General features: G+C 49.9%; 1 protein-coding gene across 1 annotated transcript; it reads right to left on the bottom strand.

Annotated features, from left to right (window-relative positions):
• Nucleotides 1-1,588: 1,588 nt before the first annotated feature.
• Nucleotides 1,589-2,548, bottom strand: HCAR1 (hydroxycarboxylic acid receptor 1). The gene has a single exon (XM_006894700.1). The coding sequence runs from the start codon at nt 2,546-2,548 to the stop codon at nt 1,589-1,591; it is 960 nt and encodes a 319-aa protein (XP_006894762.1).
• Between the last annotated feature and the right edge of the window lie 11,176 nt (nt 2,549-13,724).

Below are 13,724 nucleotides of genomic sequence, written 5' to 3'. Positions count from 1 at the left end.
CTTTGGGATTGCAGTGCACTTTCTTACCATTGGGCCCTAGGGGTTGTTATTTCAGAGAATCATCTCATCCATTTGAACCTCCCTACCGTATACCTATTTGGGAAATTTGTGAGCACAAGACCCCTTGATGTTTGTGCAGAATAAGAAGGAAACACAGACACGGGCAAAGAACAGCCTAGAAAGGAGAGTTTATGAACAGGGGAAAGCCTTTAGCATCTCTTATTGTCTCCCCCCAAACTCGGCCTTAACATTTAATGATTGGCCCTCCCAGTAGAAGGGACTCCACACCCATATCCTGCGGGCACAGAAGAACCCAGGGGGGAGTTGAGAGGAAGTGGATGAATGATTCACTCCCATTCACGTCAGCGACAAGCAGTCTGAGCAGGTAAGGCCCGGTTCAAGCACATCCCGAGACCTGAGCAGGTAAGGCCCGGTTCAAGCACATCCCGAGACCGACCAGCTTCTGTTCTGTTTTCGAGTGCTCAGCTCACCTTGGGAAATCAGGATGGCTCAAGCCGGCCACCTGCAGAAAGTGGTGACGCTGGACAGAGGTCACTGCAGATTGTCCATTCATCACTGACTTCATCACAAGACGACTGCTAGACGTTCAGGGAGAGCCCAGCAAGAAGGTGAATGTTAACAGCCTTCTCCTCAGACACAGCCACCCACAACGTCCAGTCACTCACCTTACCCCGTGAAAACGCCTCCCAACACGTCTCTATGGAATCGAATGACAACAGCAACTTGGGGAAAGAATGCACGGGAAAGGAGGCTGAGGATGGTGGGGCAGCTGGTAGGCGATAACCCACCCCTGGGCGGCCCACGGGAAGCCACTGAGCTGACGTTGGCTCTGCTCTGTGTGGTTTCATCAACAACCAGATAAATGCAACACAAAACGAAGGATCCCCTTGGTCCTGTTTGTATTTGAGGAGACAAGTAACATCTCAGGTTGGCAGGGAGGAAGTCCCGGTAAATCATTGAGTTCATTCCTTCTCTGGGAGAGAGAACAAGATCCATTTGGCAGCCAGGCCTGTTGATAGTTAAAAGTACAGAACTCCAGGATAAGGGAGCTCTGGTGGCCTAGTGGCAAGAAGCTGTACTGGAATCCCAAAGTTACAAGGTTCAAATCCACCAGATGCTCTGCTGGAGAAGGAGGGACAATTTCCTCCTGATTTGATGGTACATGCACAAAAAATAATAAAGTAAATTTTTTTAAAAAAAACACACCATAAAAACCAGTTCTTTTAAAAGAAAAAAAGTGCAGAAGTCCAGCAACTCCAGCGCCCCCAACACCTGTAGACCCCCTCCCATCACACATCTGTCACTGACCCTCACATGCAGTCCACTCAGCCAGAACCTTCCCCAGAAGTTTAGGGGGTGAACTCTGTGTCCACCAGAGCGAGGAGGCTGTGAGCAGGAGAGGGTGACCTCCAGGTCCCCTCCGCCCCTTCTCTGGAGTTGTGTTTACTTGCCATTCTGTTTCCTTGATAAGCCTGTCTGTTCTAATGTCATTCGCTGCACTGAGGTCCTGCTGGACGTCAGAGTGGTTTCACACACCGCTGGCCATGCCGATGTAAGTAAACAACCCTCAGAGGGTGGAAACGGGAATGTCTTCAGGCCTCGGCGTGGTCTGAGGGCGCCCAGGACGCTTGAGCCTCAGAGGTGGGATCTTGAACTTGGTGTAGAACTTGGGGAGCGAGGGGCTGGAGAAATAATACACCAGGGGGTCGAGCATGCTGTTGATGTAGGTGAAGCTGAGGGTGACGTGGAGGGCCAGGTGCACGGCGGGGTCACAGGCGCTGGCGGGCATGGCCCACAGGAAGTAGAGGCGGGCCAAGGCGCTGGGCAGGTAGCCCACGACGAACACGGCAGCCACCACCATGATGAAGCGGGCAGCCTTCCGCGTGCGCGCCTGCCGGGCCAGCTGTGGCCGCCGCCTCAGGCTGCCCACGACCCGCACGGAGCAGAAGAGGATGACACCGAGGGGCAGGAAGAACTCCAACTGGAACATGATGTCGTGCCAGCCATTGGCCGAGTCCATGACGAAGCTCTCGCACGAGATGGCCGGGCCCTGCGCGCACAGGTGGCTCTCGGTCAGCAGGTACAGCGTCCCCAGGATGACCACGGTCCACAGGCCGCACACCAGGCCGGCCGCCGCCCGCGTGGACAAGGCGTTCATGGCGTGGTGAGGGTGGACCACCTTGAAATACCTGTCCACGGCCACCACGGTGAGGAAGACGATGCTGCCCGCCCTGTTGGTGGCCAGCATGAAGAGCACCAGCCGGCAGGGGACGTCCTTGAAGACCCAGCGCCGGTGGCGGCGGTAGTAGTCCGTCCGAAAGGGCAGGCCGACCATGAGGAGGAAGTCAGCCACCGCCAGGTTGAACAGGTAGATGGTGCTGGGTCTCCAGGTCTTCACGTGAAAGCAGAAGCCACACAGGGCGAGCCCATTGCCCAGGGCACCCAGCACGAAGGCCAGAATGAGCAGGGGGGGCATCACCCGGGAGATGGTGTCGCCCTCGATGACACAGCACGACCTGTTGTCCATGGTGCAGGCAGAGCCAGCACTGAGGTCCAGAGCAGTCCTCCCCGGAGTCGCGCAGGCACCAATCTGGAAGCTACCACTCACCCAGCCAGCTGCCCCTGCGTCTCCATTGGCCTGGGATGCAGGAGCCAAACCCACCTCCACCTGCCACAGCCTGGAGAGCCCGCCGGGTATCTTCTCTGGAAGCTGGAGCAGCAGCTGGCCGGTGGGCCCGTGGCCGGCCCGCGGACAAGCACAGTTTCATCCGAGGGGTCGCTTCTGCAAAGAGGAGGACGGGACCGTCATTTCAGGCGGCCAGGAGGTCTGGCCACAGGAACCCTCTGTGCCGCTGCACTGGGGCTGGGGCTGAGCTTGAGGGCTTTGCAGAGCTGCCCAGAAGGCATGGGGGGGGGGAAGCTTGTTTGTCATCCCTCCCAGGGGAGAAATACAAACAATTCCTGCAGTCGTTCTGGGCCGCAGCCTCGGCCCTCCCCCTAACCTTTGCCTGACTGTGGGCCTCTCTCCCCAGCCCCCCGGGGCTGCCTCCGGGCGGTGCCAGAGATGAGGCTGTGCACCGCAAACCATTTCCTGAGTCCAGCAAGCCTAAAAATAAAGCCCCGGACAGCCTGGGAAGGGGCTGCGGAGAAAGGATGGTCCATGGTCCGAGAAGGGGGCTGGAGAAAGGCCCTGTCCCCTCTGCCCTCCTGCCTGCCTCCCTGTCCTCTGCCTTTCACATCCTCCCGCGGCCTCACGGAGACCAGTTGCACAACCTGGAGCAATGGCTCTGAGACGCACGGCCGGTGTCCAGTGGTCACTGCAGGGCCTCGCTGGCCCCAGACCCTCCCTCTGCTGGGAGGCAGAGCCTGGCCTCCATCCCCTCACTGGCTGCTCCCCAAGCCCAGCACTTGCTAAGTCAGCGCTGACCCCATTTGTAGGGGAAGGGGAAAGCCCGGTGGGGACTGGGGGACTTGATCCAGGAGGGTGGCTCTGAACCAAGAACCAGATAGAAAAACAAGCTGAGTGGTCCTGGGAGTGCAATGGTTAGTGCTCCCCTGTCAGGGAAGGGTGGGTGGTTCAAACTCCTTGGGAGAGACTGGCCCACCCGCTTCTGCGAAGATTAAGTCAAAACCAAATTGAAGGCCACTGAGTTGTTTTGGACTGGTGGCTCCCTTCTGTTGTGTCCCCGAGGCTGTGGGGTGTCTAGGGGAGGAGGTGGCCCTTCTGCCTCCGGTGGACAGCTGGTGGGTTGGAACCACTAACCTTCCAGCTAGCAGCCCGACACTTAACACGCTATGCCCCCAGAGTTCCTCGTGTCAAAGCCAAGCACGTCCCCTCTGGCTGGCAGCAGGCCTACCAGGCAGCAGGTGGGAACCTCCCCCGGGTCTGTGCCACTCTCGTGTCTCAGCTGTGCTGGGGACCCGCTATCACCCCCTCTGTGTCGCCATGCCAGTGTGGGGAGTCTTCCTCACCTTTGCTGACCTTGCATCTTTCTGAGCGTGATGTCCTGTTCCAAGAGTGATTCCACCTGACAACATGTTCAAAACACAGGCAACGAAGTCTCCTGATTTTCACTCTCGGTCTTCTAAGACAGACTTGCTCATAGTTCCGGAAGGGCGAGGTGTGCTCCATGTTCATTCATTACCAAGGCCACGGCTCAAAGACATCAGTCCTCCCAGGCTTCCTTGCTCCTGGCCACATGTGCTTGAAGCAGCTGAAAAGTCATGAGTTCCCTTTCCTCCAATGCCCTCACTAAGGTATCTCTGAGATCCTTCCGGGCCAAGGTCGACCCACACACCCCCCCTGCAGGCAAGTCTATAGTTCTCTAGAGCTGCAGTAAGTCCGGGTTCACTCCATGGCAACTGATGTGGTTTGAGCGCGAATTCTTCAAGGGGCCCTGGTGGCACACAGTGTGTTAGGTGTTGGGCTGGTAACGGAATGGTCAGACACTGCCGGCTGCTCTGTGGCAAAAGGATCAGCCAGTCTCCTCTTCTTCTTTTTATTTTAATATTAATTTTAATGAAAGTTTACAGAGACTTAGGATTTCCATTCCTTCATTGTTGCACTTTTCTCCCTGCCCACCCCTCCCCTTTCATTCGCTCTTCTCTTTGAAAAGTGAAAGAAAAATTCTTTCATTGTCATACAATCCCCTCCCCACAAGTCCACTACACTGTGCAGCCTTCGTTCTGGATTCCTGTCATGACAATAATATTTAACCATATATCCCTTGTAAACAGTTCTCTTCCTCATCTGTTTCAATGCAGTATACATTATTGAACCCATCTTTCTCAGTCTCCCCCCGCAACCCCGATGTCAGTCCCGTTCTACAACAGTGGCCCTATGCAATATTTGTCCTTTTGTGATGAGATATTTTACTCAGCGTAATGTCCTCCAGGGTCACCCATTTTGCATAATATTGCATGAGTTCCTTGTTTTTCAGTGCTGCATAGTATTCCATTGAGTGAGTATACCATAGCTTCTCTATCCATTCGTTTGTTGATGGGCGCCAGTCTCCTCTTGTAAAGAACCCGATGAAAGAGTAGCTGCGGGTCAGAACCGGCTCCCGCCTGTGGGCTAGGGCTTGGGTGGTGCTGTGGACTAAGCACTTGGGAGCTGCTCCTATGAGCTCTGTGGTTCAAATCCACTCATCAGTCTCTGGAAGAGAGATGAGGCTGCCTGCTTCTGTAAAGGCTCATGGCCTCTGAGGTCCTGTGAGGGGCAGTTCCACTCTGTCCGATAGCGTCTCTGGGGAGCTCTGGCGACTTAGTCCTGAGGAGGTACACTGCCAACTCGAGGCCTGCGGTTCAAATTCACCAGCTGCTCTGAGAGGGAAAAATGGGTAATCTCTTTCCACATGACTCAGCGGACAAAGGGTTTGCTTTGGGCTTTTGTGCTTTGGTTTGAGTGACATCTGTCCAGAACCTGTGGACATGGGCTTGTTTGAGAATAGTGTCTTTGCAGAGGTAATCAAATTCAGATGTGGTCATCCTAAATTAGGAAGAGGAGGAGCCAGGCTGGCTGACAATGAGCCAAGTGCCACAGAGCAGGACCATCACACAGGGTTTGCAGGATGGTGTCTTCACAGAAGCAGATCACCTGAGCTTTTCTCTGTGGCCGCAGGCAGCCCATTGGGAAGAAGCTGAGCTGCAGTCTCAGAGGCCTGTGGTTCAAACCTGCCACCTGCTTCACGGGAGAAGAACAGGCAGTGTCCGCGCATGCAGCTTAATGGCTCAAAACTCGCTGAAGGGTCAGCCAGGAGCTGTCTCCAACTCGACAGCACACAGCAGCCACAATCACAGGACCGAGACAGAGCAAGGTTCAGATCCAGTGTTCACAAGGCCACTGTGAGTTCTAGTCGCCTGCATGGATCACAAAAAATTGTGGCTGGGGAGCTCTGGTGGCCTAGTGGCAAGGAGCTGCAACTACAATCCCAGAGGCACATGGTTCAAATCCACCAGATGCTCTGCCGGGTGAAGGAGGGACAATCTCCTCCTGTACCAGTCAGATTTGATTTGACGGTATACTTACACAAAAATGATAAAATAAAATTAAAAAAATTGTGGCCCACCTTGAGAAGGACGGGAATCCTAGAACACTGAATTGCACTCATGAAAAACCTAAACTTGGGTCAGGAGGCAGCCATCAGAACAGAGCAGACACACTGCATGGTTCAAAATCAGGGAAGTTGTGCATCAGGAATGCATCCTCTCTCCAAACCTTTTCAATCTATATGCAGAACAAATCGTTCTGGAGGCTGGACTTTATGAGGAGGAACGAGGCGTCAGAATTGGAGGAAGACTCATCAACAATCTGTGCTGTGTAGATGACATAACCTTGCTTGCTGAAACAGAACATGAGACATTTGCTGTAGAAGGTCAAGGACTGAAGCCTTCAATATGGATTGAAGCTCAACGTCAAGAAAACAGAGATTCTCACCACTGGGTCAATTGGCGCCATCCTGATAGATGGTGAAGAGATTGAGATTATTAACAGCTTTGGTTTGCTTGGCTCCACAATCAACACTCTTGGGCCCAGCAGGCAGGAGATGAATTGCATTTGGAAAGTCTGATGTCAGAGACCTCTCCAAAGTACTAAAGAGCAATGAGGTCAGCCTGGAGACTAAGGTGCACCTGATCCAGGCCATGGTCTTTGCAATTACTTGCTATAGCAAGCTCAAAGAGCTGGATAATGATCAAGGATGATAGAAGAACAGATGCCTTTGAGTTGTGGTGCTGGAAAGGAGTGTTGAACATACCATGGACTGCTAAGAGAACAAATAAATCTGTCTTGGAGAAGGTCAAAGCAAGCTGCTCCCTGGTGGCTAGGGTTCTGAAGCTCTGTCTCACATACTTTGGGCACATGGCCAGGAGGGACCACTCCTTGGGGAAGGACGTCATGCTTGGGAGGGTGGAGGGACAGCACAGACCTTGGATGAGGTGGATTGATTCAGTGACTGGGGCAATGAGATTAAGTCTGTCAGTGATGATGAAATTGGCTCAGGATAGGGCAGGCTTCAGAGCTGTTGTACACAGGGTCACCGTGAGTCGGCATTGACTCGATGGCACATAACAACAGAAACAAGCTGCCGTCTTGGAGTGTTGTTTGTCAGTACACCACGAGCAACAGAGTCAGCTGCTGGGTCGTGTGTACACAACCCTTGTTTACAGAAGCAGTCACAGAACCATTTCTAACCCGTTCAAAGCCCTGATCCCAAACATCAGTTAGTATCTTGGTGCACTGCACCACCAGGGCACCTGTACACCATAAGTACCGAAAGAAACATTTCCATCCTTATTCTCAGTTCCGGCATCCAGTGACGCTGTGAGTGGATAATCCTGTCCCCTGACTGTTCCTGTCCACCAGTTCATACTAGGAGTGGGGTCGTCCCTTCCTCCCCCCACTCACCACAACCAGCTTCTCCTCAGGTAACTCTCTGGCTGTTACTGAACACAAGGGGTTCTTTCTGTAGTCAATTGTCAATAAGACAGACAGATTGCAATACCCATATGCACCTTATTACAGATCTGGGAGGACAGTGAGTTCCCGTCAAAAACTGCTTCCCTGTCTGGGAGTGGTCATTGGGCTTTTATACCAGGGTGAGACACCAACTCACTTAACAATGCACTTTTGTTAGTAAAATAAAAGAATTTCTACATCTGAAAAGGACAGTTAATATTTAAGTACTAGTAATTCAGGGAGGACATAGTCTTCTCCCTGGTAAGCAGGCAGATTAAGATACAATCTACATATGACTGAGGAAAACAGCTTCCAAGAGGTAACCACTGATCTGGGATAGAGGCATTTCTCTCCTGGTAAATAAATTAACCTACTTTACATCACTAAAGAAAGGAAGCAAAGAAGTCTATGCCAGGTAACTAGTTTTGCAGGCAGGAGAAAACTTATGTCAGTTTTATAACTATGTAACTATAGTTTTATAACTGATACATATTTAGAAAATTCTGAAGTTACTAAATACAACCCCATCATGGCCTTCCCAGGATCCTGAAGACTGCAGACTTCTGATAACTCCACTCTGTAACTAACTCCTCCATCCCATTCTCAAGCTCACAGCTTATTTATGATTTTCATACTAAAAAGCTAAAGGTTATTGAAGGCAGCGTAAGTGTTTAGCAGTGGGAACCGGAAAAACTGATGACTGTTCCAACTTGCTCTGATCAGGGTCACAAGACGGGGTCCAGGTTCAAGTAGGAGAAAAATGTGGAACATAAATCAAAATAACAAGGTCAGGTTTACTGATTACGGGTCTAGTAAAGGAAGTTGGAAGCCATACAGCAAAGCTCTTAGATTCCCTTCAAGCCCAGAACTGAATCCATTCTCATAGTTCAACTTAAACAAGCTGACGTCAAACCATAAACAGGCTTAAGAGGTGAACTAGAACATCAGAGGGGAGCCTTGGCAGCTTAGTGGTAGGTAAGGAGTTGCACTGCTAACCCAAAGGCACATGGTTCAAATCCACCAGCTGCTTCACAGGAGAAAAATGGGCAGTCTCTGTGGGAATCCAAATTTCATACCAAATATTATGTGATATACCATATGCTTAATCAGGAATTGAAGGAAACACAAAATTTAGGTTGGAATTTCTCTCGTGATAGATCACAGGAAACGAGCTTCCTGCAGACAAGAGGCAGCTAGGGTCCCCCTGCAGAGGGGGAGTTAATAAGAGTGAACTATTTCCTTCCTGAGCTAAGCATCAGGTTGACAATAGAGAAAAACTCGGCTTCATTTACGAGAGAATTCTCTTTGTGATTTGTGCTTGCGTGATTCTCAATAAATACACAGAGAGGTGTGGCTTGGGGCGCTTCAGTTGATTTGAACTGCCGCCCTCTGTTTTTCACACTCTCTGTTTTATCTCATTTTTGGTGCTCTCTCTCTCTCTCTTTTTTTTTTTTTTTTTACTTTACGCCTCCTTGCCTGCAATCCATTGCCCCTGACAACCTGCTGGAGGGTCAGCTCTGAGTCAAGGCTCCGCTCAATGGTACGTAACAACAGCATAACATCAGGAAAGCCATCCTTCATGAGAACAATCAGCTAGACAAGGTCAAAAGGGATAAAGCTCAGATGGCAAGCACAGTGGCGACAAGTGGCCGACCCAGAGAGGAAGTGGCCAAAGTCCTGCTTTGTTGTGGGGACTTCAATTAGTGTTGTGCAACAAAATGTGAGTAAATTGCAGCATGGAAAACCAATTTGCTCTGTAAACTCCAACCCAAACCACACACCGAAAATGCTTACCAGTAGGGGATGAAATAAATGATGCTGGTGACTGAAAAGTTTCAGATCGAAGCCAAGAACCACGCCGAGGTAGAGGTCGAATTCTTCTCAAGGTTTGCTGCGTGCTGGGCTACTCAGCAGGGGGAGTAGCACTGGGGGTTGGGTTTATATGAGGCTTTAGCCATTGTGTTCTAGGGGGTTGTGAGATGAGTTGACATTGACGTTTCAGTGGCTCATTGGTGCATAAAGTTCCTGGTTTTGGGAAAGATCTTAATATGGGGTTTTCTGAGTTCTGGTTCTGGGGAATGTCCTGACATAGAATTTCTGAGTTCTGGTTTCAGAAAAATGTCCTCACATAGGGTTTTCTGAGTTTTGGTTTCAGAAAAAATCCTGAGGGAGGATTTTCTGAGTTCTGATTTTGGAAAATATCCTGACATAGGATTTTTGAGTTGAGCTTCAACCAATTCTCTGTCCTCCCAGATCTGAAACAAAGTGCTCTGGATATTGGGGGGAAAACCAATACTACATAATGTTTAAAAGAATGATTGTATCCACTTGCCTGACCCTCCCTCTGGGCCCGCCCTGTTGTCAGCATCTGTGATCATCATATTGAATGAGACTGAGTTATAAGTACTGACCCAGAAAGATGTCCAGGCTAGATTGGTAAATGAGAAAAATCAAAATAGAGTTTATGTAACTTAGTCCTACATTTTTTAAAAAAAGGGAGAGAGAAGTGTGTGTGTGTGTGTGTGTGTGTGTGTGTGTGTGTGTGTGTAAAACAGAACTCTCTTCTGGATTGAGGTGCATGGATTTAACATTTATTTGCCCATTAATTGATTGTGAGGTTTTAAAATAAGCTACTTCCCTTCCTTAAGGCACTGCTTCCTCATTTGAAAGATGTGAATGGTACAATGTTTTATTAAAGCTGTTTTCACTGGTTTTAACAGATCATTCAGAGGGAGAAGGATGAGGCAGCTACTTCTGTACAGATTTAAAGTCTCAGAAAACCTAAGAGAATTTCTATTTTGTCCCATAGGGTGGCTATGAGTTGGAATATATTCAATGATATTCTTTTTAAATGTTAATCTCTGTAAAGTACTTAGTCAGCTCCAAGCCATAGTGACTTTACAGCCAAGAGAAGAGAACACTGGCTGGTCCTGCTTCCTCTCCACAGATGCACGTGTCTCTGGGATCCTGCATCCTCTCCATGGGCGTGCGTGCCTCTGAGCTCACGAGCTCATAGTGATGGGTGAGGTGCCCAGCCATCCTGTCAAGGGCATCCTTTTTTTTTGTACTAACTATCAACTCTACTGTTGCTTCCTATGTGTGTAGAAGTTGGAGGGTGAATAAGGAGACCAAAGAAGAATTAAAGCTTTTGATTAGTGATGTTGGTGAAGATTACTGAATGTACCACGAACTCCCCAAAAGAACAACTATGTCTTGGAAAAAGGGCGGTCAGAATGCTGCTTGGAGGTGAGGAGGGGACCCTTTCTCACAGACGAGGGCATGTTACCAGGAGGAGCGAGTCCCTGGAGGACATGTGCATGGAAAAGCAGAGGTGCAGCAAAAGGGAGGAAGATTCTGCCCAAGCTGGGGCGATGACACAGGAAAGGGCTTAAAGCACACACGGACTGTGAGGACGGCACAGGCCTGGCCAGGCACCTTGTGCTGCCCCCACAGGGTCCCTCTGAGCCAGAGCCAACTTAATCAACACCTCACAACAGCAGCTTTGTGAGCAGTCTTTCCAGACCACATGCTTACTGTTTATTGTTGCCACTGGGCATTGTTGCCACTGGGCACTCTGATTCCAAGTCCTAACCCCTCCTTCTGACAGAGCTGCCTCCTGGTGTGAGTGCTGTGAGGTTTTGTTCTGTCCTACTGCCTCTCAGCAGAGCCTCCAATGAGGTTCTTTTTCAGAGGCAGTCAGCCTCTGAGGCAGACTCCCCATCTCCATCCAGAGGAGCCGCTGGTGGATTTGAACCACGTTGCTTTGTGTTGGCAGCGCAACTCCTTACCATTGAGCCACCACAGCTCCCAAGTGCGCTGTACCTTTAGCTAATGCAGGCAGACCTCATTTCATTGGACTTTATTTCATGGTGCCTCACAGAAAGTGCCTTTTTTTGCAAAGGAAAGCTTTGCAGAAACTCTGCATCAAGCACGTCCGTGCTGTTTTGCTGAGAGCATGTCTCTGGGTCACTTTCCAGTCATTCTTGCAATATTTCAAATGTTTTTCACCATGTTCATTCACACTGAAACATCTACAGTCTGGAGTGAGCATAGCTTTTGTAATTTTTTTTTAGCATAGCTTTTCTATTCATTTTCAAACAAAAGACCTTGTACAGCTTGTAATATCCACTTTCTCGCTGTGACCTGGACCCAGACCTCCAAGGCTGTGTGTTCTGCATGTGTTTCTGTGACTATCACGATGGTGGGCACCAAATGGTCATTGTTGTGTTGTTGTTTCTGTTGTCAGCTGTGTATGCTTCGAGAATCCCAGAGCACTGCATGTCTAACCAAAAGGCAATGGTTCAAACCCCACTGGCTGCTCGGCAGAAAAACGGTCAGCTCTCTGTCCTGTGAAGGTGTGTGACCTCGGGAACATGGGCGAGGGCACTGTGAGTCAGAATCTAGTGGACAGTGGTGATGAGGAGACACCTTTGTAGTTCTTGGGTTTCTTTGTTTGTTTTTAAGAAACATGTACTACTATGGCCTCAATAGAGAGTCCTATTGCACTGTGATGGCACCCTAGCTTATAAGCTTGAGGGGCTTGGGGCCCCTTCTCGGGAGGCAAATCCTCGGTTTCACTGCCTGACTTCCCATCACGCCCATCTCCTCAGGGTACGATCACATTGTTTTAACACGCACACTCCTCAGTGCTGAATATTGATGGGCTTCTGGTGGCAGAACTGGTTGTCCTGTCAGTCCTGTGTTTCAAGAAGAGCCAGTGACCTGATTGCGCATCTCAGAACTGCCTGGTTGTAGTTAGCCTCTGCCAAGCAATCCCAGCTCCCTAATCCGATCCTCCCTTTGCAGAGATCCTGGGTGAGAGGGTAGTGACATGGTTTTGTCTCCTCAACATCATTTTGGAATTAGCTTTCTGGTTTTTCTTTTGTTAGCTTCCCTCCATCCTTATCCATGATTTCACTGGGTTTGGTCCAGCCTATGACTTTAAAAATGAGCACATGATCAGGTTCAGCGAATCAGAAGCATCCCATCCCTACAGTCACTGTGATTGGTGCAGGGACCATCCCTACAGTCACTGTGATTGGTGCAGGGACAGGCACGTGACCTAAGCAAGGCTCATGAGTCCTTAACCCGATTGTTTGCTGGAACCATTGGAAGAAACATCATCTCTTTCTTCTGGCCTTGCCAGACCTGTAGTTGGGTGTAATCTCACACATAGATCCTTTAAAAAAAATAAAATAAAAACTTTAGCAAAACTTTTAAAAATTTGAAATAACTATTTCTAATTTACAAAAAATCTGCAAGAAGCTCCCAAACACTAGCCGTGTCCACATTTGTTTTGTATTTCCTTCAGTTTCTTGACTATGTCATTGTATCTTTTTTTGTCTCCTGGATCCAGCTGTACCTGAAGCTGGTCTCTCCACCTTTAGATACTTTAAAAAAAAAGTTTTTTAGACAATGCCATGGTGAAATACCACACACTGGAAGAGCACGTCTAATTCAAGGAACCGTGTGCAGGCCCTTCCATTCTTTTGAATAGCAGAGATCTCAAAAAGCCATTGTCAGAGGCATCTCTTCCTCCGAGTTTCCTCGGAATGGTCTCGCAATGTCACTTCCCCTTCACCTTTGAGCCAGTTCTCATGCCCTGTCTCTTAGCTTGACGAGGCTCTCTCTTCTGTGTTAAAGGGGATACCTGAGGTTTGTGGTCATACCGGTCGGGAATGTGTTCTGAAGTGCAATAGAAAAGTGCACCGTACTGGTGCGGACAGAGGTTGTTTGGGCTCACAGTGGGAGGGGTGGGGAGGATGACAGCATCCCACAGCTGTCAGGGGTCCCCCTCCTGATGGACTGTCAGCGACCAGCTTATTCGAGGGTCCAGTCCTTGCACCTGAGCTTGAGAACCTTCATTCTCAGATGAGCCCTTTCTGGGAGCTCCGTGGAGGTGCACCCCTGACTTCTGTTCCTGCTCCAGGCAGGAAGAAGGAGGAAGTTCAAGGCCCGGCCATCTCGGGGGGGTGGGGTGGGGGGTGGTTAAAGGGAAGACTTTGAAAAGATGGAAGTGTGACTTCCTTGCAGTTATGGACCCAAACTGTGCCGTTCCCCTCAATGACTCAGAAGGGGGAAATAACCCCAAACCCACTGCTGGTGAGGCAACACCGACTCACAGTGACCCCCTAGGACGGGAAGACTGCCCCATAGGGGTCCGGGGCTGTAAATCTTTGCAGGAGTAGACTGCCATATTTTTTACCCTTCAACGGGGTGGTGGGTTTGAACCACCAGCTTTGCATTT

This window comes from Elephantulus edwardii, unplaced genomic scaffold, assembly GCF_000299155.1.
Source record: "Elephantulus edwardii isolate Elephantulus edwardi_28Jun2011 unplaced genomic scaffold, EleEdw1.0 scaffold00148, whole genome shotgun sequence".
Lineage (NCBI taxonomy): Eukaryota > Metazoa > Chordata > Mammalia > Macroscelidea > Macroscelididae > Elephantulus > Elephantulus edwardii.
Note: the sequence above shows the minus strand (reverse complement) of the source record. Positions and strands in the feature narration are given on the sequence as shown.